The sequence below is a fragment of the Acinonyx jubatus genome, chromosome B1, assembly GCF_027475565.1.
Source record: "Acinonyx jubatus isolate Ajub_Pintada_27869175 chromosome B1, VMU_Ajub_asm_v1.0, whole genome shotgun sequence".
NCBI classification, from domain to species: Eukaryota; Metazoa; Chordata; class Mammalia; order Carnivora; family Felidae; genus Acinonyx; species Acinonyx jubatus.
In genome coordinates, this window is record NC_069382.1 from 128,901,916 (window position 1) to 128,928,819 (window position 26,904).

A 26,904-nucleotide genomic window follows, 5' to 3' on the forward strand; every position below is an offset into this window, starting at 1 on the left:
TATTGGTTCAAAAGGTATAGATATTTGTAGTTTTCTTCATCAATTTGTGCACCTATAACATGACCGAGAATGCCATTCTCACCCCACCCTTGCAAATGTTGACCATTATTTTTAATCTCTGCCACAGAAATAAGCAAATATGGTGTTTTATTAATTTATCTGAAGATGGTTGTATATAATATGGTGGTTCTCAACTCTGTGGACTTGTCAGCTTCACCTAGGAAACTTCTGAAAACTTTTCATATCTTATAATTTTAGCTGCAAAGTATATACAATGGTTACAATATAAGTAATGAAAAGCAGTGTATCAATTTATGTTCATGCTTTACAATTTATTATAAAGTATTGGCAAATAAATCATATTAAGCTTATACCAACTAAAAAAAGGTGGGAGGGGGAAGAAGAGGAGAGAAAAAGGGAAGGAAGGAAGGAAGGTTGGTTCAACGAAAGTATAGTAAATAAACATCAGCTGAAATGTTATTGGAACTCAAACAACATTTTAATGTTTAGACTCGTACCAAATCATAGTAATCTGGGATTTTAGTGTTAGTGTATGTTCCTAGCCACTATTACCTTGATGAATTCATCACAAAGTTTTAAAATGTTTTAAATGTTCCAAAAAAGATAGTAAGAGCAGAGAGAAGAATTTCCTAGGTTGGAAAGACATATCTGAAACAATTTTGTTTAATGCTTGGTATTTTTCTATAAATTTATTTATATATTACAAGTTCTCCTAAGTATTTTAAGCAAAAAGAGACATTGCAATCAGTTATTTACAAGCCGCCGGATAAGATGAACCCCTTCTAGGGATGGAATTAGAAGTTGCCCATCTCCATACATAGCAGATGTCTTTGGAGGAATAGAATCTGTTGTCTAAATTAGCCAATAGGAAAAAAGAACAAAAGACATATACGTGTGTGTGTGTGTGTGTGTGTGTGTGTGTGTGTGTGTCCCTTTCTGTTAGGACCACATCTTAAATGAAAATTGAGGCATGTATGGAATATTTATGGTGGAAATATAACTCAGTATCTTTAAAATATACTCCTCCCAAAACATCCAGAATATATGGTTACCTTGGCTATATATGTATGTCCTCAAGGAAAAATCGATCTTCAAATGCCAGTAAAAACTAAATGAAAATCATAGAAACTATGGCATATGATGAAACTAGGCTAAAATGCAAAAGGCAACATTCATTCATTCAACACATGTTTGCTGTGAGCTTTTTATAGGCCATTCATTTCACTAGGCACTTGGGGTATATAAATGAGTAAAAGTAGATAAAAGCTGCCCTCTTAGAGCCTGCATTCCAGCAGGGGAAGATAATCAATATCTACTACTCATAATAAGTGGGTAAATGTTGCAGTATTTTAATCACTAAAAGGTGATTAGTGCTATGGAAAAACAAGTAAGCATAATAGAACATTTGAAGTGACAGAGAGTAGAAGTCAGAAGACTTGCAATTTAACAGTAGCCTCGTCTAGAGGGACCTCACTCCTGCACAAAGACCTCAAGAAGCCCTGTGTGATCACCTTACTTCTCTAACCTCCCCTCCTACTCAGCTCCAGCTGTGAAGCTGAACTCTTCACTCTTCCCCACAAGCTCCTGCCTTTGCCCGGGCTGTGCCCTCTGCCTGGAGAATCAAGAATGAGGCAAAATGTTCCAAGTGCCCTGAGGTCGGTAAAACAAAAAACAAGCTGGGGCAGGAGATGAGAGACTGCACAGTGGCTTTTGGTTAATGTTATCAGGGACGGTCTTAGGGAGGAATTACCTTTCAAAAATGCTTTTCAGATGTACTCACTAGCTGTCTTTTATCTGCATACATAATGAGTTCATCTGTACCTCCCATTCTCATGCTCTGAGAGGCAGGAGAATTTGGGAATCAGACTCACTTGGTTTTGAATTCTAGCTCTTCCACTTATTGAACATGAACCTTGGGCATCCTGCATTTTTCTGAGTGTCAGTTTTCTCATCTGTAAAAATGAAGATAAACCTTCTTTGAGGCTTGTAAGAAAAGTGACATACAGGTGTAGCAAATGATAATGAAGACAGGACACCAGTCTTGACAGGGAAACGAATGAGATAATGAAGCACATTTTTTAAACTGTGCTAAGGAGAGTGTATCTTATTTTACAGGTAATGGAGAACCATTAAATTGTTTGGCACAGAGAAGTGTCATACCTATATGTTTGTTTTAGGAAGATAACATTAGCGGCAAGTGGAGGGTAAGTTTTTGGAATCGATGAATCAAGAGCAGGTACGGTAGTGTGATAATGCACTGCTGTGAAATACGATTAATTCAGGAAAGCCTGAAGAGGCGGCTTTGATAATTGGCAATTAAAATATGTATTCTAAATTTTATATCTTTACATTTAGCTAATTCTCATCATATAGACAAAATTAATTAATCATTTTCATCGATGTTTGACCCAGTTTCATAGATTTGGCTTTGGCCTTCCTTGGATTTATTGTTGGAGGGATGTATATAATATGAGGACCAGCTGGTAGAGCTACCAGGAATAGGAAAGGGGAGGGGGAGAGAAATCAGCTGATAAACAGGAGTCAGAGAGTCTGGGAAAAGAAACTTAAGTAAACTTTTTTTTTAGTGGCCCAACAGACATCACTGTAGAAAGCATTTTTCAGCTGCTGACTTTGGAAAATGATTACATTGCCTAGCTTGGAGCTTGTAGATAACCAACATGGATAAGGAAATTATGGTTTCCTTTATCTAATTTCATGGCCAGGCTAACCTCTTGCATAGCAAAGAGCAGATGGAAAGAGTGTAGAAGGATAAATCAGCATAAATCCATCATCACTGATAGAAAAGCTTCGGCACATGTGAATGTTCAGTTTTGCCTAGTTGAGGAGCACCAGCTTTTAATTTCTTGATTACTTGTGAATAGATAATACATTTACAGAGTTTAAAATTCAAAAAGTACAAAAAGGCTATAGAGTGAAAAGTCTTCCATCCATCCAATCCCCCAAACACCCAGTTCCCCTCCTCTGATAGTAATTTCTTATTTATTGTTGCAGAGATAGTGTATGTATATACAAGCAAAAGGCTTTTCCCCTCTTAATACAAATGCATGTTAAACATACTGCTTTGCATCTTAAGACTTTATAAATTATTGCTGACTTTTTGTTGTTTAATTGTTGTTTTACTTAATATATTTTGGAGATTGTTTCATATCAATACATAAAGATTTTCTCCTTATTAAATATGGGTGCTTAGTACACCATTATATGAAAGTACCATAAGTTTTATAACTGACCCTCTCCCTTCTAGTGGACATTTAGATTGTTTCTAATCTTTTATTTCATGCTGTGAATAACCTTGCACATATATCAATGAGTACACTTATTTATTTTACTCATAAGGTTAGTGCCTAACATGGAATTGCTGAGTCAAGGTGTATGTGACCTTATATTTTTGACAAGTATTGGCAAAGTGTTCTCTATAGACGTTGTACCAATTTGCCTTTTCACAGGCAGAATATGAAGAGCACTATCTCTAACAGGAGAACAGAAAACTATATCATTAATTCCTACCTAGCCGGAGTAAGTCCAATGTCTCTTCCATCAATTCACAGGTATTCATTCTAAAGATGTTCCCTACTATCAAAGGTGAATATGCTCATCTCCTAGATCAGTGGTTCTCACCTGGCAACAGTTTTGCCTCCCAGGAGCCATTGGCAATGTCTGGAGACATGTTTGTCACAAATGGAGGGTGATGATGTTGCTGACATTTTTTTTTTAATTTTTTTTCAACGTTTTTTTATTTATTTTTGGGACAGAGAGAGACAGAGCATGAACGGGGGAGGGGCAGAGAGAGAGGGAGACACAGAATCGGAAACAGGCTCCAGGCTCCGAGCCATCAGCCAAGAGCCTGACGCGGGACTCGAACTCACGGACCGCGAGATCATGACCTGGCTGAAGTCGGATGCTTAACCGACTGCGCAACCCAGGCGCCCCTGATGTTGCTGACATCTTGTGGGTAGAGGCCAGAGATGCTGTGAAATATCTTACAGTGCACAAGACAGTCCACCCCCCTTTCCCTCCCCCACAAAGTTACCTGGTCTAAAAACGTCAGTGGTGCCAAGGTAAGAAACTCTGATCTACTTCTTGTCGGTCACATTAAATACGTCTTATAAACCTTAGGATTCTTCACTCTCTCTAACCTAAGGTCTATGCCAAATAAAATGATGTGCTTCCATCATGCATTTGTTTTTTATTTTGGGTTTCTGTTACATCTATTGTATTGAAATTAATGATTTTCAGGAACCTTAAGCTCCTCAAAACCATGACTATATCTTATTTATATTTGTATCCTGAATATCTGTCACAAAGAAGGCACTCAGCTTATTAAATGACTGAATGAATTTAACAGTACTTCCTAATTATCTCAGTCTGACTTAAGAGATTATTATCTTTTCAATCAAAGACCATTCTTTTTTACTCTTACTTGCTTCACCTTTCTCTTAATTTCTAAATGTCCATTTTTTTTCTTTAGACTTAACAGGCGATATTTTCTAGCCTACAAAAAAAAAAACTACCAGGAAATGTCAATTGAATAAAAAATATTGGCCTTTCCCCTGATTTGAAGCACTGTATGGTTTATTACCACAGCATTAGTCACTTAATTATATAGTATCTTGCTCATTTTTAACTTCTGACTGAATTGTCCTTATCTCCTCAAATGTATTAAAATCTCCTTAGGCCAAAATTAAAATTTTAAGTACCTCATGATACCTGAAACAGTGTTTTACAGACTGTAAAGCAGGAGAGTGACCCATTGTTTATTTCTTTTTTGTTTTTTATGTGGGGTTTTTTTTGTTGTTTTTTTTTTTGAGAAAGTGTGTGCCTGTGCCTGCGCTTACCAGCAGGGGGCGGGGCAGAGAGAGAGAGGGAAACCCAGAATCCCAAGCAGGCTCCAGGCTCTGAGCTGTCTGCACAGAGGCCCATGCAGGGCTGAACCTAGGAAGCTAGAGATCATGACCTGAGCAGATGTCCCGGGGTCGTTTAAGCGACTGAGCCACCCAGGCGCCCCCAAAGAATGTGTATGATTCCTTCAGCAGAAAGGCAGCACTGTGCACAAGGTCCAGATGCCAGGCCCCGAGGAATCTATCTACTTCCTAATTTGCCTTCTCCGGGGTTTCCCTGCTCTCTAGGAGCAGAACAGCCCCAACTGACCGGCTCCACGTACGGCTTTTTTCCTGTTTCCTTCACCACAGGTACTGCCACCAGGCACGTTCCCATCGTTCAAAATGATTATAGAAGCAAGTGTGCAAGGAGAGGTTCCTGGCCCGTGTCTGACGTGAGCTAAAAGCAGAAATCACTAAAAGCTTTCCGCCTGCAGCTGGGCAGCCAGGGTCTCCGTTTAGGCCCCCACTCGCCTTTGCCGGAGGGAAAGCAGGTGGAGCGGAGGCCTGGTTTTAATGAGCTCGACTTGGCGTGTGAGGGGAAGTGCGGCAGCCAGGGGAAAAGGCGGCCGGCTATCAGCAAGGTCAGGGAGGAACCGAGCAAGGACAAGAATACTTGTTTGTAAGGCTGAGTGGCGCTAAATATATCCTGAGAAAATTGGGATGCGGGCAGCTTAGATCATATCTCACCCAGGATTTTAAAATGCAAATGCAGAGCTCTTATTTTATTGCTAATAGGGTGTTGTTTAACCATTAGTTAGCCCAGAGATCCTGTTGCATTCTCTTTGCAATTAAAATACGCTCGCTCGCAATTGAAATCCTTCAGAGCCGAGTTGCGAAAGAAGAGGAAAACATTCAGATCAGAATATCCATCAGGCAAACAGAGTAAATGAGAAGAGCCAGCTTGATTAGACAAGGGAGGAAGTAACAAAACAATTATTTTATTCATGTTTCCCCAGAAGAGTTCAAATTTAAAAAAAAAAAACTTATTTTAAGCATTTTTAAATAGAAACGTTGATATTTAGCTATGAGTTATCTCCACAGGTAGGAAAATGGTGCTTTTGAGGGGTTAATTTTTCAAGGTCATTAAAACCTGAGTCTTGATTTTGCTGAGAAAGAACCCAAAAGTTCATGTGTCACCCATGACCTAAAAAGAATAGACCTCATTTTTGTGCTAATTTTTGAATTAGCTAAAAGTTTCCTCTTCAAATAATAGTCTTTAGATGGGTTGGGGAGAATATAAAAAGTAAACATTTCTGCTGGACCACTTAAGACAGAGTCATTTTGAAATATATCGCATAATGCATGCCTCCTCGGGTAAATGATGCCAAAATAATTTTTTTAAATAATAATAATTCATGATTATCTGTTATCTTCCCAAAACTATGCTAAGTATTTAGCTTATTTCCTTTAAATGCTATAACAACAATGTGAGGCAGGTAAATTTAATTTTGTGGCGATGTTGCAGGGGTTGGTTGGCTTGTTGTTTTTATCTCAATACCCGGATTCGTTGTCTAGCACTTCAAAGAACAAAAGAGGTGGACACAAAATAAAATGAGCAGCAGGCAAAAGTTTATCAGAGTATAAGATCAAAATGTAAGAAGTAAGAATAGTATGAAAGCTGTCTTTATAGAGAGGGGACATTAGAAAGTGAATGCCCACGACAATAGGCAAAGGACTTTGTTCTGTAAAATTCTGATCACCCCCCACCTTCCTTTCCCCCTTGCTCCTTCTCAGGTCCTACCCTTATTGGCTGGATCACTCTGGGAGCTGGGTTGTCCGTTCCTCATTGGCTCGATGCCATTGTATGAGGGGTGGTCTATGGCCATACTGAAGTTGTTTTTATGGTCTACTAATTTTTAGTTAGGTCTTTTGTCAAATTACTGAGGGGAACCTGAGGGGGAGTAGGTGGTGTCTGCTATGGTCTTAAGAGGAACCTTACTCCAAGGGGGTTTGCTGTGGTCAGAAGCTCCCGGCATTGTTCCCAAATACCTGTTTTGCCCCACCCCGGGACCTCAGGTCTTAACCTTTCCCTCTTTGCCTACTGAATCCTATCTTTTCCTATCATAAAATTTTTTTCTTAGGTAAAAGGATATTAATGGATGGTCTGGGAATGGTTTCCAGGCAGGAACCCCCTAAAGTTATCTGCAAACACATGTGTGTGCAAGTTTGTGTTTCTAGAGAGAAGGTCCCTAGTTTTCATCAGCTTCCCAGAAAAGTCTGTGGCCCTTAAAATGTCCAAATTGGATTAATCATTATGAAGAACAGGAATTTTTGTGTAGTCTAGTTTACCTCTGTTCATCCGAATCAGTGAGAGGGGTTTAAGGCTAGGTGGGTTTTTTTTGTTTTTTGTTGTTTTTTTGAGTTTTCCATTGTTTCCTATATTGTCTGATGAGGCTTCCTGCGTAGGTCATTGAGCTTGCCTCCATGAAAAGTGCCCTATTTCTCCCCTGTGTAAAACTGGTTAACAACATGGACTCTGTACTCAGAGGGTCTGGATTTAAATTGGGTCTTTAACCTTGATTGCTTGTGTGGTCTTGCCACAGCTTCCAGATCTGCAAAGTGGAACTCATAGTAGGTTCATCCTTATGGAGTTATTCTGAGGATTAAGTAAGTTCACCTGCAGAACTGTGTCTGGAATACAGAAAGTAAAAACGTAAGCGCTCGCTGAGCCGTGTGATTCTATCTATGGTGAATTTAGAAGCCGCCTGTTCACATTTTGTGTTTGACAAAAGATGGGGATCTGCTTGGGGTTTCGTGCTTCTTAAAGCCCTTTTATACTTCTTAAGAGATTTTTATCTGGCCCTACTTACAGTGGAAATCAATGAGATAATAAACCATGCATTTGTTTTTCTAGAATAGCATGGAACAAATGACTTGAATGGGGAGAAGGATGCGGCTTGTTTCTCCTGTGCCTTTATTAAAGTAACCATTAGGGTTAAAAGTCTACCGGGCACTGTCAGTGGCACTGAGCAAAACAGCCTTCTTGTCTCTTCAGCCATTCTGATTTGCTTTAGATGCAGTTCGAAGGGAAGAACCAATTTTTCAGCGAGTATCTTTGAAGTGCATTTGAGGCAGCTGTTACTGTGAAGGTATGAATTTTTAAAGAAAGAACGAACTGCTTTTCCTAGCTTGTGGGTGTTTCTTGGGATTGAATCACCTCTCCTTAAAACTGTGCACTGGCACAATCTTCTGGGCTCAGAATGCAAATATCTAGGCAAAGTTTCTCGATTAAAGGGAGCAAAAAAAAATCAGGTTGAATAGGATGCCAGATGACATTTTTTTTCTTTATCCTTTTCTTAAGGATTAATAGTCTCTTACCTCTTGCCTCATTGTTCTTCAAGGGTCTTTGCATCATCCATCTGAAGGCTAAAAACTGCTGTCAGATATCTGCAGACAGAAGTATCACTGAGGTCCCTGTAACACTTACGTAGAATGTCACTAAAAGAGATGCGATGACATCCTGAAGTCCTTGTTCTAGCAATGCGGCAGTTCTGAAGTAGGCAAAGGTAATTGCTGTGCACAAGATTATCGCCATGACCTGCAATGTACTAGCATCCTGCCGGTCCAGGACTGCCAAGCCTCTCTCTGTTCTTTCTGTCTAATGCTCTTCCCACCAGAGCAGCTCTGGAGCAAATCACAAAGGGCTGAGGTTCCCTGCTGCTTGTCTTATTAAGTGTGGGTGTCTGTTATGAAAATAGGCAGCGTGGCATAGTAGTGGAACCCACTATTTTCAGGATGAATGGTGGCAGTGTCAGCCTTCGGCAAGGCAGGCTTTTCATAAAGTGACCAGTTATGAATGTCATGGTAGTCTGTGTTAATGCCATGCAGGCTGCCCTTGGGTTGCAGATCACTTGCAAAAAGAAGTCTCTCTCTCTCTCCTCTAGATAGATAGATAGATAGATAGATAGATAGATAGATAGATAGATTTCTCTTGCTTTGCATTTTCTTTCCAGAGTTACAGATAATAAGGAAGCTCACAGAAAGAGCCCAGGCATTTGCACCCATAAAAATTCAGTTCAATAGAAATTATAGGTATTCAGCCGTGAGTAGGTTACTTAACCTCTGGACCTCAGTTTCCTTCCCTGTAAAAGGTGGATAATATTTACCTTGCAGGCTTGCTGCATTGCTGCAATAAGGCCTTAAATCCTTGCTCATGATTTTAAGGGCAGAAGGACCAAAGACACCTGCTACTAAGAATCTAGTTCCTATCAAACTAAAAGACAAAATCAGAGATACCATTTGCTCCTGTGCAATTTATGGCCAATTCAGAAAGAATTCATATTGCTGCAGAGAATATTATAAGAAAATCCATATTCACCAGTGCATATGACAAAGACTCTCTCTTTGACCAACCTTAGTCAGGCTCCTCTGAGCCCTCTTATTGACTAGGCCTCAGTCTTGGGCTTCCATGCCTGTTCTTGTAGAGTCCAGTTTTAGCAAGAATCCTGCTAAGCCAGTTTAGAGAGAATCCTCCCACCCTTAATATCTGATATCCTCAATAACAGATTAAATTTCCCACTCTCCCACCATCCCCTAGTTGGTGTCTGATCACTTGGCCTGCATTCATCAAGAGTCCCTGTACCTTTGATTTCTCCTCTTAGTAATGTTTTATCCACTGACGCCCCCCCTTAACTGCTCTTTAGTTAAAAATCCCCACTTATTACTGCAATTGTATTTGGAGTTGAACTTGATCGTTCTCTCTTTATGCAGTAGCCTTGACACATATCCCAATAGTCCTAAGTAAAGTCTTCCTTACCATTTTCACAAGTGTCAGAATAGTTTTTTTCTTTAACACAGATCAAAGCCTAAATATCAAGGTTTTCAAAAGAAGCTAGTACTCATAAGATGTTTAATATATGCCAAGATGTTGTTTGTTCTAAATGTTAAATCTATTCCTCACAACATCCCACTGAGGCAGTACCATGATTATTATCCTCAATTTATAGATGAAATGGGTTCCTTGAGCGGTTAAGTTAACTTGCCCAAGCACACAGAGTTAGAGTTAGCTAGTGGAACTGATACTATAATCCAGGAATTCTGGCCCAGGGTCCATGTTCTTAAAGACAATGCTGAACTGCTCTCAGAGGACTAAAAATTAGGTTGGGAAGTCTACTCTGTCAGTATTCTTAGACCAAAGTTCTCAAATTTGACTGCCCACACAAGCCCAGGTAAGTAATAACAAACCAGGAAAGCAAGGTCATGGGGAATGGGCCATGTGGAAAGTCCATGCTCAACAAGGTAGCCAGCCCTCATCATCACTACCTGGTGGTTGCTGCCTAGAAATGCATACCTTCTGAGTTTTTAAAAATTAACAGAAAGAGGGAAATCTGGCTTTTTATGAAAGATCTCTTCAATTCATAAAACAAAAAAAGGAAAAGGAAGGGGGAAGGAGGAAAGAGAGGAGGGGGAAGAAAGGGAGAGAAGAGAAGGGGAAACCATGCAGTTCTCTCTCTCTCTCTCTCACACACACACACGCACACACACACACACACACACACACACACACACACACACGCCTGCAGGGATTCATTCAGTCTGTGGACTACCTGTTAGCAATTTCATTTGTAGAGGTTATTAAATCTTATCATAATGGACTCAGCTTGATTTTAAAGACATACACTCCCCACTCTAAACCACCAAGTAATTACACTTTTAAAATACCCTATCTGTCTAACCTATTGGAGACTATAGATTTCTGCTTCTAGTTGGAGAGGGGAGCGGAAAATATTCCTGGACACATGGAGATGCTGTAACAATTACTTTAGCAGATATAATTGAGAAAAGTCTTGATTTCCTATCTATCCATGAATCAAGAGTTTCAGATCACAAGTATGAGCCAAGAATCTGTTTTCTCTTCTTGATTCTTTTTTTTTTTAAGTGTATTTATTTTGAGAGAGAGGGGAAAAAAACACAAATAAGAGGGAGAGAGAATCCCAAGCAGACTCCACACTGTCAGCACAGAGTCCTACTTGGGGCTCAGTCTGAGGAACCTGGAGACCATGACCTGAGGCAAAATCAAGAATCGAACTCAACCTGCTGAGCCTCCCAGGGACCCCTTTCTTCTTGATTCTTGAATTGATGGATTTTGCCTCTATTAACAAAGTAAACAAAAGGAAACACCTTTTAAAGTTAAACTAGTATAATCAACTAGGTATCTGTGGAAAATGGAAGTAAACACAGCAAATTCTGAGAGCTTTATGAAATGTCGTCTTTTTCTAAGTCTTTCAGCTTCAGTTGCTGAACTTTGAGCTGCTTATATTTCACAGTCCTCTTTGCAAACCAGGTTTCTTGGCTCCAGCTATATAACACAGGAGATGTTCTATACTCCTGGCTTTATGAAACCTTCCCGCTTTTGTAGCTGGTGTCCAATGTACTTGTTTTTAATTGCCTAACACTGAATTACAGATAAAGTTTCATAAATAAGATACAACCTGTTTTTTACTTTTAAAAATAGCACTCTTTTAAATTGTGTGTTTTGATTAATATTCCATGTCATGGGTTAACATTTCCTATTATTTTGAAGTTTGGCAAGGCTTTAATAATAGCCATTTGGGAGGGAAGTTGGGATCAATTAACACCTTTTTATGCACAAGACTTTGCACTGTCTCCTGTGGAGTGAACAGAAAAGAATCAATAAGCTTGTCCCCTTCCCTCCTGGAACTTGAAGTACTTTTGGAGAAATAAGACATTTACACGAGTAACAAAGGTACAAAAACAGCACATGAGAGGGACCCAGATGACCACAGCTGTACGATTTTTAAAAGAGAGAAAGACTTTATGACTTGAAAGCTTTAGAGGCCTTCAGAAAGGAAATGAGATTTAAGTGTAGCCTTGAAGAATGGGTAGGCTTTTTGAGGATGAGGAGGGCAGAGAGTGGGAGGAAAGGCATAATAAAGGCAGATGAGAAAGGGGCAGAGGGGAAGACAGGCTTGGTGCCCAGTAAGTGACTGCAACTGAAAACTCCAATAAGGAAGAAATGGAATATATACCTGGACAAAGGGTTTTAGCAGAAAACAGTCAAGACCAAAGATGGGAAGGGGCGCCTGGGTGGCTCAGTCTGTTGAACATCCATCTCTTGATTTCGGCTCAGGTCATGATCCTAGGGGTCATGGGGTAGAGCCCTGTGTCAGACTCCACACTGAGCATGGAGCCTGCTTAAGATTCTCTTGCTCTCCCTTTGCCCCTCCCACCCATGCTTGCTCGCTCTCTCTCTCTCTCTCAAATAAAAATATAAGTAAATAAAATTCAGATTTAAAAAATTAAGTTTTTTCCCACCTTTCAGTACCTCCATCTCTCTTTTACTGTCTTCTACTCCTCACATTCCCTCCATTTAAGACCTAATATGTCTCAGTCTAAATATTTGTAGAATTTATATAATGATATACAAACATCTGTACACATACACAGTCTGTTTTAGGTCATTGTGTGTTTAGGTCACTGTGTGTTTTAGGTCACTGTTTCACAAAAAGGAAAATGTATATATTCTTTTCTCTACCTTGCTTTTCTCACTCAGCCATACCTTGGAGAAATCCCTCCCAATTGAAAAGTTACAGCCCAATTAACTGTTTATTTTGATGGTTGCATTATGCTCTACAGTAGAGATATGTCTTGATCTATTCTACTACTCCCCCTTTTGATGGAAATCAGTTTACATCCAGTTTTCTGCCCCTACAAATAGTACTTCAGTAAACATACTTGTATCCCTATCTATATATGCTGGTATTTTACATCTGTTGATAGAGTTAGGATCACAGAGTCGAGGACATGTGTATTTTTAGCTTTAAAAAGTAAACTGCTTCTCTAAGAAAGCTGTCACAATACACAATATGCACCTACAATTAATAAAAATACTTCCTTTCGCTAGGTCTCCCCAGGCCATAATGTTACAGCTCTTTTTAACAAAAGTTTTTGCAGGTGGAAGTATTGTAAACTAAAATCTCGTTGTTACTTTATTTGCATTTTCTTTGACTACAGATGAATTTGATCATTTTTCCAAAAGCTTGTTGACTGTCATGTTTCCTATGTTGCAGGCTGCATTTTCATGTTCTGTGTCCATTTTTCCAAAGACCTATTTTCTGTCCCTGAAAATTTTTAAGAGCTTCTGCTGTATGATAGATATTTTTGCCTGTCCTCTAGGATTTTAAACATTTGTTTTTCAAATCTATTGTATTTGTTTATGGTATCTTTTGCCATACAAAACTTTTGGGTTTTATTCAACCCCTTATGTTTTTCTTAGTTTGTGTGTTTTCTCCCTTGCCAAGAGAAGCCTCCCCTCTCTGCCCCTAGAGTATATTTATGGTTCCTAGATTTTCTTACAGGATTTTATTTATTTAATTACTTATTTTACATTTTTAACCTTTAATCTATCTATTTTTTTTCTTTTTTTTTTTCAACGTTTATTTATTTTTGGGACAGAGAGAGACAGAGCATGAACAGGGGAGGGGCAGAGAGAGAGGGAGACACAGAATCAGAAACAGGCTCCAGGCTCTGAGCCATCAGCCCAGAGCCTGACGCAGGGCTCGAACTCATGGACCGCGAGATCGTGACCTGGCTGAAGTCGGACGCTTAACCGACTGCGCCACCCAGGCGCCCCTAACCTTTAATCTATCTAAATCCATCTAGGATTTATTTTTGGAGTTGGTATAAGATAAAGATCTAGCTTTATTTTCTTCTAGATGCATAAACAGTTTGCCAGCTCCTTATATTAAATAATCCATCATTTTGCCACTAAATTGAAATGCCTCTCTTGTCATATATTAAATCTTCATTTATATGTGGATCTATTTCTAGATATTCTATTTCACGTATCTGTTTAGGCCTATTTCAATACTTACTGATTTGATTACAGTAGCTTTATAGGATTTTCGGATATCTGGTAAATCAGACTACACAAATGACTTTTGGGTAGTTATCAAATGCTTAGGTAAATACATTAAAAACCTATTTGCAGACAGAAATGGGATGCAAGCAGAAACTAATGTACCAAATAATACTTGTATAATTAAAATATTTTTTTCAAAGTGTTTCTTCCCAAGATCGATGTTTTATAGCAACGAATACGCGAGGAAAAGGTTTAGTGTGCTTATAAGATCTTGTACAAATTAGTTTGCTGTATTTTCAACCCCTAAATGCTGTACCGGGTTAATCATACTATTTCCTTGATTCACAGATTGATCCTTCAGAGGAATCGTCCCTGACTCCGTCCCTACACTGAGCTAAAACTGCTTCCCAGGTGGAACACTGTTCCGGGGAGAGCTCTGAGGATTTCCTGAAGAAGAATTCCATGGGGACTGTACCTGACCCTTTGAGATCAGCTAAAACTTCCTTGATCACAGCTTCTGGAAAAGAAGAGGATCTAGAAGAAGTGCAGCCTGCCTCCCCTCGGTCTCCACCAGCCGTCTTGTGTGAGAACACCAATGGCCTTTCCAGCACTCCCGCAGAGCCAGACCTCAGCCCCAGTGCAGCTGCTGAGGTCCTGATGCAGGCCTTTGAGCATGAGACCACCCAGCCAGACATGTCTTCTCCTGGTGTCTTCAATGAGGTGGAAAAAGTGTCTCCTCCATGCAGTTCTGACAATACCCAGCTGCCAGGAAGCAGTGAGCCCACAGCACCAGCCCCATGTTCTGCAGCAGGAAAGGATCTCATAGATGAAGCATTTACAATGCCAGCCAACCAACACACCCACCAGGCGACCCCAAGTGACCAGCTCAATGCCAGCCCCTTATCAGGACCTGAAGATACTCTGCTGAAAACACAGAGAACCACGGATGGGGAGATTCTTGAAAAACCTGAAAAGTCACATTGCCCTGTGGGAAGCACCCAGAGCAACAGCAAAAACCAAGTGCCCTGTGATTTTTCTTCTCAAAAAACAATCCAGGGAATGCTGCAGACTGCAAATACAGCAGCCAAGGTGTTCAGTCACCCCTCGTCTCCTGTAGGCCAACCCAAAGGGGCAAGGCCAGGAGCCATATGCGACTCCCAGACAAGGTCCTGTGACTCTCCCGCGAAAGAAGGATGTTCAGGGAACAAACAGCCCTCAGCCACCACCTCAGACAGCCAGTCTGTGACTTCTGTGACACCTCAACCACCCCACCTCACTAGCAAAGTCTCCACACGTCCTCCAGATCAGGTGTCAAGGTTCAAAGAAGCAAGTACAATGACCAACGAAGCTGCAAGTGAGGTCACGGAAGCTCCCGACAGGGCTCGGCAAGATGCTGGGGTGCAGGCAGTGGCAAGTGTGGAGAGCAGATCGGTCTCCACCAGCCCCAGCATCCTCGCTGCATTCTTAAAGGAAACCCCAATTCCTGAGCGTTTGGAACAAGAGCAGCTGCGTGTCATTTGCAATGGCAGCGGCAGTGGGAGCCACACGCTGGAGCTATCTGACAACATCCACTCCCCACAAGGGTCAGGTCCGTGCCCCGGCATCATGCCAGAAGTGCACATCCAGGCAGCTGCTGCTGTTTCCACAGCTCTCCAAGGGGAATGCAAATTGGTGAGCTTACCGAGCGAGGTCCTTAAGATCTCATCCATCACCGTGGCATCCGGTAATACTCAGGATCTGTGTAAGGAAGATACAGGGTCTGCGGGAATGACCCCAGCAAGGGAAGAGCCCACCTCTAAACAGCTTTCAGGTGTGAATTCTAGGTCCCTGAAAGCCAGCCCCACTGACCAGATTTCTTTCAGTGCGGGAAGTCAAACGGAAACAAATCATGAATTGAGGAAAGTTGAAACCAAGCCATCTGAGTTTGCAGTGAAAACCACAGATGGTCACGAAACAAACCCAGACTGCCAACTCTCTGACTCTTGTGGTCCTGCCAACAAAGCCGACCAGCCCGGGAGCCTGGATCCCACTGACAAAGGAGATGCAAGAGAGAAGCAGCCGGCATCTCCTCAGATAGTAAAACAAGAATGTAGAGGCACCGATATCCTTGATGCCAGGGCCAGGGCAGAGGCCAAAACCCTGCTGCTCAATCCTAAATCTCAAGAAAGTGGAGGCACTGGGTCAGCTGCTAGTCCTACGCCCTCCCCAGTGAGGAAGAACCAGGAGGGTACCCTGGAGGAAAATAGACAGACCAAGACAGCCACCAGCCTGAGCCTCCCATCCGATTCCATGGGTGACTCCAGTCCAGGTTCTGGCAAGAGGACCCCTTCTCGCCTGGTCAAAGCCAGCCCACGGCGGGCCAGCCGAGTCAGCGAGTTCCTCAAGGAGCAAAAGTTAAATGTGACCGCGGCTGCCGCCCAGGTGGGACTCACCCCAGGAGAGAAGAAAAAGCAGCTGGGTGCCGACTCCAAGCTGCAGTTGAAACAGTCCAAGCGTGTTAGGGACGTCGTGTGGGATGAGCAGGGCATGACCTGGGAAGTGTATGGTGCCTCCCTGGACCCAGAGTCCCTGGGTATCGCAATCCAGAACCATCTACAAAGACAAATCAGGGAACATGAGAAATTAATCAAAGCTCAAAACAGCCAGACCCGGAGATCCATTTCCTCAGATACTTCTTCAAATAAAAAGCTCAAAGGAAGGCAGCACAGTGTTTTACAGTCCATGCTGCAGAACTTTCGACGCCCCAACTGCTGTGTTCGTCCTGCCCCTTCTTCTGTGCTAGACTGAAAGAGAATGTGTATGGGAACCCTTGTGTATATTTATGGTATTCCTAAGTGTCTCTATTTGTCAAAGCTTACTTAGTTTTTGTTTTTTGGTTTTGTTTTTTGGTTTTTTTGGAGAGACCAGGAAGACAAGCAAGAATCAACTATTGGAAGTTGCTATTAAGAATTGTTGGGTCCTTTGATTGGGGCTCCATAAATAAAAATATCATTTCAATTTGAAAGAAAGAACAAAAGAAAAGAAGAAAGCTCCACTGAAGGTTAATGACCCTAATTAAGAGGAAATAACATTCACTGGATTTTTTAATATGATGTTACTTATAGAACTAGCACTATCATTAAATACGTGTCACTTTGTATTACTGCCTCGACATATCACACTGTGGTGTTTCCACTAAAATCCCTGCTTAATATTAAAACTAGCAAAAATACTGTTATACTTTCTAGTCATATTGCAATAAGAATGCTATTACCACACAGAATTTAAGTAGACGATAAGAACTATAATGTAAAACTGTGAAATAAATTCAACTTGCTCTTCAGCCAGATGACATTAAGGAAAAGCATTTAAATGCATACAATACCAAATGAATTAATATTTGTCAACATCTGCAGATAACTGTTTTGGTAAACCTTGTTATATCGTCAATCAATGTAAGAAAGTTATGTTAGGAAAATTAGCTGAGCTTTTGAATATGAATACTGCCCACATAAAACTTGAATTTATATCTACAGATTTTCCTGCACTGAAGGCAAGGGGCGTCTCTATGATTCTGACAAGATGAAATTCTTATTTCTTTAGAGGAAGTACATGCAACTGAATTCTTGGAAAGAGTCATCAAGTTATTAAATATACTAAAGTTTATGTAGTACAGGTGTTCTCCAAAAACATTCTGCTGAGTGTGTTAAGGTTTCTGTGTTGAAACCTTTTCTGTGTCAAAAAAAGGAAGTAACAAAAGCAATGGGTCTAATTTCAACACCTATAAACAGGATGCAGTTTGTGTTTTCCTTTTGACTTGCTTGTGCAGTAGCTTCTAATAGAAAATGTAGTGAACACCAAATAGAACACAAACTTCCTCATGTTTTTGTAGGTAGACTAATATCATCTAGTTGCTTAAATTTCTCATCTGTAGTATACAGGTAGCCTCTGTCAACTTACTGATTTTAACAGAAATACCATTGTGTCTCATCCTTCAAACCCAGTAAAAAAAAAAAAAAAAAGAGGTCCTTACTAAAACCTGGTTTGAGCTTCCAGTGGGCTATAGATTTTGAAACCATAGGCACCTGTTTGAGCTCGGCGCTCACCTACCTCCAGAAGAGGAGGTTTTCATTTGTACCCATGAGTGTCTTGCAGGGCACTGGGCTGGGATGACCAGTAGTGGCTTGAGAGTTGGAGGGGTGTGGAAAAGGGAGATGAGGCAGGGCCCTGGAAAAGTTTCCCCTCCTAGATTCATGGAGAGAGATTGCTCGTCTCCACCTTGCATTTAGAAAGTCAGATTGTTAAACGTGGAAGGGGTGCTCCCTGGTTGCCTTCTCTGAGCTCATTCCCCTCGATGAGCCAGAAAAGAGCGTCTATCCATGTATTCTCTCTCTCTGGTGACGCATAAATGGCGTTTGTGCAGTAAACTCAAAACCTCTGTTTTGGCTTCTATTTTTGTTAATTCTCTTTTGCAGATTCTGAGCATATAGGGAAAAATCTTTTGTGCCTGAGCTTTAACACTACATGCTAAACAGAGCACAACCCAAATTAGTAAATAGCCCCTGGTTTCTTTTAAAGCAATAGGACTGTAGATGACAACTGCATAAATGGACTGCAGCCCCAGTACTCTTAGAGCCTAAGAATGGTAAAATCACAGTGGTTACATTTGGAGCCACCCTTTGAATTTTTTAATTAGGCACATTTTCCCATTTCTTACCAACTGGCCCCTATTAAGAATACTACCTACAGTAGAAATTGCCATCAGATTATCAATCAAATTACTGTTAAGGATTAGAGATGTAGTCTAAAACTCTCTCTTTGGCTTCGAATACCCGTTTGTAGCAGTGTTCGTGTGGCTTCTGTTGGAGATGCTTTTGCCAGGGTGTCGTGTCCCTCCTACCCCTTCCTCACTGCCTGTCTCCCTCACACGTTGGCATATGTGCTGTGTACACACAGAGAACACCCTGTGTACACAGCAGCAGCTGTCAGCAGCGCCCGCTCCAGATGGGTGGGCCCCAGGTAATCCTCGGCTGTGTAGGGGCCAGAACAGGCTGTTCCTGTATTAAAATAGGGGGAAAGGAAGAATTTCGCATCTGGTAGTAATATTTATTCTTATGAGGTTAGAGTAACCACGTGAATTAGAAATACTGAAATTAGAAATGTATAATTATACATTTATAAATTATAAATGTAAGCTTATAAATTGTAAATAGCTCAAGTTAAAAATGAGGCAGAGGCCTAAGAGAGTTGTAGACCTTTGTCGCACATTAAATTAAAAGAAAATCACATTAAGTTACTTAAAACTAAATGTAGCGTTGCGGTGTGCCTCTCATAGTAAAACCTAAGATCTGATTTAGTAACTTTGGTTTTCTTTGGTACTGGAATTAGCCTTTCCTTCTTAATCTTTATTTATTTATTTATTTATTTTTACTTTTCACTTTTACTTCTGCCACACTCTAGAGCTTGTCACAAAATAGTATAAAACTTTTCTCGTTTAGTTGTGTATTGAATCTTAAAGAAGGAACAGCTTTTCAAAACAGTAATGAAAAGACTACCGAGTGGGTAAATAATGAAGCCTCCTGAAGACAAGCCATGCTTTTGCTTTATGACACTCCAAGTACTCACACCATAAAACCTCAACCTGAAAATTTTCCCTCACTTCGATCTGTGACACAACATTGACATGCAGCACATCATTCGTGACTCCTTAGGTTGGTTCAACAAAATGGAAGTGGAAAACAGCTTTCATAGCAGATTCTTTGAATTTGTTGGGCTATTTCTTAGCCTGGCTGCATGACAAAGCAGGTTGAAAATTGTTTTTGGCCTTAATTTCTTTTAGATGTTCTGTTCCTTTTAAATGTTTTTTAATCAGGGGCGCCTGGGTGGCTCAGTCGGTTAAGCGGCCGACTTCGGCTCAGGTCATGATCTCGAGGTCCGTGAGTTCAAGCCCCGCGTCGGGCTCTGTGCTGACAGCTCAGAGCCGGGAGCCTGTTTCAGATTCTGTGTCTCCCTCTCTCTGACCCTCCCCCGTTCATGCTCTGTCTCAAAAATAAATAAAACGTTAAAAAGAAAATTAAAAAAATGTTTTTTAATCATTGAGATATGTGGAGGAAATATAAAATATTTCTTAAGCAAGTAGTATAAGAGAGATGAATTAGAACACAGTGTCTGGAAGATAATGAAATATTTACAATGTTAAGAGGCTTTATGGCTTACCCAGTGAATACTAGAATTTTTAATTTAAATGTCGATTTTTCTATTTTTAATGACCACAAGAAAAATGGCACCGCTTGAGCTGTCATATGTTTATCTTCAGTGCTTTTCTAATTATGTCCTTCTGGATTACTGGCTTTGGTGCCACAGACCAACTGCTCTATATTTATGTTTTGGACCAATGGCATAAGTTGAACATTTTGTTAGGTCGGAGAATCCTTTTTGTTTGCGTCCAAAATGAAATATTTATAAAATATATTAGTGTGTTTTCCTACCTTGACAAGTTCAGCTATGTCGATATAATTTGATTTTTGATGACTTCTTAATCTTCAGAATTGTCTGATAATTGGTACTTTGGATACCAGTATTCTTCACATTATAGCTTACATCTCAAAATTTAAACAAACTGTAGTGAATATGCATGTGTAACATATACCCTAGAGGCTGAATTTGGGAACCAAATCTCTAATAGGAGCTTGTCATTTTCAAGTAGAAAACAGAAGAAGGAAATGACTTTTGGTTGCATCCTGAGAGTACTGAGGTTTTATTGTTCCTAGCTTATTCTAATGTTATTTCTCTCATTTCTAGGAGTTCCCATCATTCTGAGAATATATACCACATGAAGAATATAATATCCTGTGACTTTACACTTTGTTTACAGAGGATATATATGAGTATGCTGTTAATGTAAATTGTTTGGCCTTTGCTGTATCCACTGTTACTGTTTTGCTGCCAAAATGTGAGAAATTATCTTCTATTCCTCCTACATATTGTGCAAGTGTTAAAAAAGTGGTCCATTTCTAGTACCAGATAATTCACCACATCTCTTGTCTACTTTTTAAGAATCAGTATAAAGAAAAACAATACATTAGGATAAGGTTTGCATATATGTATATGTGTTTTTACTGACACTTGGGCACTAGTAGCCTTGTGTGGGCCTCTTCCTGTCTGATTTACTAATCGGCTATGATGCTGCCATGGAGATGATACTGTTTACTCTCTCCTGCTTTGTCCTAAACGGTATTTGAGAAATGAAGCCTGCGAATTTCCCTTTGTGATGATAATACAGTGAACTCAGCAGTATCTTAGATAATTGAGCTGACCATCTTGTCCCCACCCCTGTTTTGTCTACACAGTGAATCAGAAGTCTTGTCCAGGTCTGCTTCAGTGTTTGCTATTTTATATTGATATTCGAGCATTTTGTTTTCTGTGAGCAACGTTCTTTGATGCTGTGTGTGGGTGGCCCTTTTGGTTGAATCTCTCCAAATGTGGGTCAGCTGCTGCCACCTGGCAGATGACAGGTGATACGCTAAATCTCCTGTCCATTCTTGTAACTATAGCCTTCTTAATGGAATTCTGCAACTGGATGAGTAATTATAAATGTCATCTTTGCAGACACACAGGCTTAAGGATGTCTACAAAATTTTAAGACATTTTTGCAAAGGGGGAAAAAATAGTCTTGTAAATACTGAAACATTTCCATGAAATTTATCCTGCTCTTGGGAAAAAAAAAATCTCCTTGGCTGCAGAAATAAGATAAACTTTATTTGCGATGACCAAGGACATAAATGAAGATGGATTGAGGTGGAAAAATTCTGTCTCACAAGTAATCAGTGACATCTGCCAGAGGTCATTACAGCTACTCTTAACTGTGAACACTCACCAGCTAAACTACTCACTTGCCACAACCAAATAACCTCTCAAAGTAAATCCGATACATCTGTATATATGTGTAGATAGAAACAAAAAAAAATCCTGAAAAATTACTGTTGACTATTAGTTAAGTCAAGGTGAAGATAATTATAAAGAACATTTAAATAACCATGGGCCTTGGTGAAATGACTATGGAGGCCAGAATGGTGCAACAAGATGTTATTCACAAGTTTGTTATTTTTTTAAGACCCAGAAATCTCAGATACTCATCATGAGAATAAAGACTGTTGAAAATGAAATTAAAGCCAAGCAATAATGTGCCAAAAAGAGGCAGTTATACCAGCAAGCGCATCTATACGAGCACACCATTATGTAACATGGTTTGCCCCGTGAAGACTGACTGTAACCCACAGGATAAAACAAGCAAAGGCATAATTTCTGCTTTCTTGCTAGAAAAACGTGTTTAGGAGCTCTATAAAGAGATACAGCGCCGGTGGACATTAGTAGAGATAAGGTAACATCTCTGTCTTAATGCTAGCCAAGACGAAAAAGGAGTCAAAAAGTCTTGCTAGCTTAAAATTCAAGATAGATCCAACCAGAAACTTTGTTGAAACAGAGGGGTTAAATATATAGTAATTACTCTTCTGGACACTTGCACGTAGCAAAGCAATTCAGTTAATTCTGCCTAGAGGATTACCAGCCTTAGCTATGAAAAAAATGTGTTCCCAAATGTAAAATAACTAAAACATGAGTACTCATATCAAAAAGGGCCTCAAATAATGCCTTACAGAAAATGATATTCCAGATGGGCGTTTCTAAATACTAGCCCTTTTTTCAGTTCAAGCTCAAAATCAATTGGCTGCAAAAAAATAAGTCACTATTTTACATTTCATAAAAAGATACAAATCATCAACCAGCATGGTGAGAATTATGATGAGAAATAACCTAGTGATTTACATGTGTTAAGGAGAAATAAGTGGGAGAGAAATGCTAACTTCTTTCTTGATCTCTTATGATGCGGGGATGTCACCCACTGATTTGCAGGGTGAAAATTATGGCTTGCTTTTTAACATTACTACTAGCATTACTCTTTGTTACTTTAAAAAATTAGATTGCCTATTTTTTAGCAAACTTCTAAGTGGATAAATGATTTTTCTGTTTTATATCATTGCTTTAATATCACGTGAAGACTGTACAAAGCAAACTATGTTGAATGGGTAGAAGGAGCTTACTCACGTTTATCAGGATCTCTTAATGATTTTAGCTGAGATTCCGTAACGCTTCTTTTAGGCCACATCTTTGAGTAAATTATTTTTCATGTTTTCCATCACATCTTAAACTGATGTTGGTAAATCAGAAGATTGCAGTATTACAGTCATGCTCCTCAATCCCTAGAGGAGAGGAGAGACTAATTTTTATTTTAAGGACATCTGGACATAGCTTTCCTGAGGCTGAGAAAGGTCAACAGGGCCTGACCTGAAAACTCAAGAAAGAAATATACTAATAATTCCTAAATTCCTCAATGTATTTATCTCTGCTGTACTAACATGTGAACAATATGTTGTGCATAATACTGTAGCCGGTTGTGGTATGTCAATACATTTTGTAAGTGTGTATAGTCTGTGAGTGGTTGGTTTTCTCTTTCTATGTGTAGGAAAAAAAAACATGCCGTGTCCCATTTCAAAACCAAGTTCTGTCATCGGGTAGGCACATGTATGAAAATGAATAAAGCCAACAGAAGTGTACATGTGTATTCAGTAACAGAATTTGTCCTTTCATTTCTGAAGGTCAGAAAGGGCTGTTGTGTGTGTTTGTGTGTGTGTGTGTGTGTGTGTGTGTTTTATCATTTCTGAGAGTAGGTAACATAATTATCACAAAGGCTGAATACATTGGCAATACACTGGCATGTTATTAAATCTGCCAGGTTAATTAACCATGCCATTAGTCACAGGTAAGGTCAGTTCTTTGACCACCGGCCTGATTTACATTCCTCACACATCCTCTCCGTGGTAAGTGTGTGACTAGGATGTACATGCTATGGGTGTGATTGTGTACATACCTTGTATGAATTAACCTAAATCCTCAAAGAGTTGTACGAAAGCAGGAAAACGAAACAGTTGTTCAAAAGCCTCAAAAGGGCTAATCAATGAGTATTTTCATTTTCTACACATAAAAATGTATACATGGCATAACTGTAAATAGCTTACCCACATATATATACACACATAAATGCATTTCATTCATACTGTTAATATTTAAATAAATCACAAATTACAACAGTTGAAAGCTGCATCTTTCCATGACTGTTCTGTTTTCTATACATTAACATGGGATCAAATGCTCCCGTTAAATGGTGTTATACTCCCAGGTAGCAGATTTGGTGCTTAGGAAAGCCCTGCCTCACTATGAAAATCTAGTTATTATCATAGACTGGTACCTGAGCACCTTCAAAGGTTTAATGCTGTTCTTTAAGCACCTAATTTTACATCTGGAAATGACAAACACTGGGGAAAATCAATTATGTTTTGTAGGCTCCATTTGTACATTTATTCGTGTGTTTATTTGCACAGGCTGATAAAAGCCCTACCTTTTTTTTAGAGATCTATCCATAGGTTTCAAAACAGTATATGATCCCTTGAAGAGGAAAATGATTGTACGCATTCTCTTGAGATGAGCAAAATGTTGTTTAGCAACACCAAAGAGAAGTCAAAGAGTAAAAGTTTTTTTTTTTTTTTAAATTACAGATGATGTTGGCAGGATAATAGAATATGAGCATTTGGGAGTTCCGTCAAGTGGACTCAAGTAAATTCCTATTATTGATAACAGGTAATACTGTGTGGACTAGATAACAAGATGAGAGACATTAGCCAGCAAATGTCAACACTGGACAACACTTGTCAACTTATCACAATTCTAATCAGTGAACTGATGTTTGAGTTTCTCTCATTTTTCCTAAAAGGAAATACTCTATTAGAGATCAAAAAGTCTGATCTGGTTCCTGAAATCTAATGTAATTTGACCCTGATTCCTTGACACTAAAAATTATGTTGCCTGGGTATTAGGTTGAAGATATAAATGGACATATAAGAGTTTCCATTAATAGAGAACTCCATGTGGCAAAGTGCAAATATAACCATTTCTCAGTAGAAAGTTAATAATATTTAATATGTATTTATGTTTTGGAGAATTAATGTGCCATCTTTGTATCTTAGATAAAAATAAAAGGCTAACCAATCATAAGAACACTGTAACTATAGCTGCCTGTGTTTTTAAACTACTAAAACCACACTTGTTTATAAGAGCAGAATATGTGAAATCTTGATGTTTGTCAATATTTACTGTTGCTTAAAAGATAAATTCGTGTAATTATTTTGGACGATGTATATTAATTTAAATGCCACCCAGAAAAATTATAGCTGTCAATGTGAAAATCATTTGTGTGTGTCAATACTCAGCTGAGAAAGACCAAAAGTGTAGTGTAATGTTAAATCTCTGAAAAAAACAGTAGTACTCAAAGTGAAATTCCATTTATGAATGTATCAATATTAGAATCTAAATTTATATCTTTTCATGATGTCTATATATGAAAGTCATAAAATGGTTTATTCAAGAAAGTCCCCATCCTCCAGAAATTGACCTACCAATAAAATTTTATTTCCTAGAAAAAAAGATGGAATATTAGGATTTAAATAAGGATAGATCAAGATTTTGGAATTATATACACTTCTGCTCTCATTTTGAATTTGACTTTTGAATGAAGGAAGGAAGGAAATTCAACGGATGACTTTGTTTTACCCTCAAAAAATTTTAAGTATGATTTTTTGCATTTCATTTTCCATAATAAACATAATAGAGATTCAAATTTACTTTGTTCTTTTTGTTGTTGTTGTTGTTGCTTTTGCACTGCTGTCAAAAGTGTTATTTTAGCCCTAGACGTTTAGAATCAATTGATTTTCAATGTGACACACTTCTGCTAGAAATCTACAGTGGAGCTGAAAGTATTTACAATGAAAGGGTTTTTTTTTCCTTTGATTAAAATAGAATTCCCATAGAATCAACAACACCTGCAGATGAGAAGCAGTGATTTTTTTCCTGCTCTTGATGATATAGCGTGTGTGTGTGTGTGTGTGTGTGTGTGCGTGTGTGTGCATACTTTTGCTCTTGGCTTGGTGAAAGTGATAAGAGCTTGACATTCATGGAAATACAGGAGGGCATGGAGGTACAGGGTGCATCAGGTCTTGTGGTGGCATAGAGCACCTGTATTCAAGCTTATATTATGTCACATCTAGGCTTAGCAGCCTCCTGCCCAGGGCCATCCAGGTGTATGCTGTGTAGTTTCAGCCTCTCTGCCTACTCCTGGGTAAATAAGTTGGGATCCTGCGGTCTAAGTTCCTAGAAGGAGATGGAAAGTCCAGCCATATCCTCCAATCTAGCTTAATCATTATAAAACTAACACTATCATTGGATTTCTTTGTGCCTCCTTGAATCTGTCTTCATCAAGAAACTGCAGAGTGGGAGAGGTGTAAGATTTATGAACCCCAACTCTCAAAAATAACTTAGTAAAATTTCTATATACTTTATATAGTGATTGTTTCAAAACTTCCAACTACTCTGGGGTGCCTGGGTGGCTCAGTTGGTTAAGCATCCGACTCTTGATTTCGGCTCGGGGTGTGAACTCAAACAGTTCATGAGTTCAAGCCCCATACCATGCTCTACCCTGATACTGCAGAACCTGCTTGGGACTCTCTCTCTCTCTCTCCCTCTCTCTCTGCCCCTCCCCTGCTCGCTCTCTCTCTCTCTCTCTCTCTCAAAAAATAAATAAACTAAAAATTTTTTAAATAAAAAAAACTTCCAACTACTGTGTATATAAGTACACACTATTTTGGCCTAAAATAGAGCTGCCATTAAAAGTTAAACTTCATGTGTTTCCAAAGATATAAATACTATTTGTGGAAAGTTAGATCACACAAAGGTCCTCAGGGGGCTGAGATAGTTTGTCTTATGCCTGTAGCTGTTTCTGTTCCACTAACCAGACGCTTGTCTCCTTAGATGACATTTCCAGCCACTGTTCTCACCCATCCACATCTGTAATGCTGAGTAGTAAACACAAGAGCAACCTTCATAGCTTAATCTGGCTTCACTGGACTGATTGTGGACTCACAATATTTCTTGTTTCCTGTGAAGTCTTTCTTTGTAAACCACATAGGATCACGTTCAGTCTACCACCCATACTTAATGAACTCATGAATACCAACATTGTTTAATTTTCCTCAACACCACCCTAGACTATCAGTCAGCTAATTTACAGAGTTCTAA

General features: G+C 39.4%; 1 protein-coding gene across 4 annotated transcripts in view; it reads left to right on the plus strand.

The window, feature by feature from the left end:
- The window catches only part of GPRIN3 (GPRIN family member 3), a 67,126-nt gene extending 41,676 nt beyond the window's left edge, over positions 1-25,450 (plus strand). For 2 of the 4 annotated variants that reach the window (XM_027060823.2, XM_027060827.2), the window contains exon 2: positions 14,092-25,450. In XM_027060823.2, the coding sequence (XP_026916624.2) occupies positions 14,206-16,530 (2,325 nt within the window). In that variant the 5' untranslated portion in view covers positions 14,092-14,205 and the 3' untranslated portion in view covers positions 16,531-25,450. Of the gene's footprint in view, positions 1-7,936; positions 8,012-14,091 lie in introns of all 4 variants that reach the window. The other 2 variants (XR_008296243.1, XM_053217131.1) reach the window with 2 other exon arrangements.
- The last annotated feature ends 1,454 nt before the right edge of the window (positions 25,451-26,904 follow it).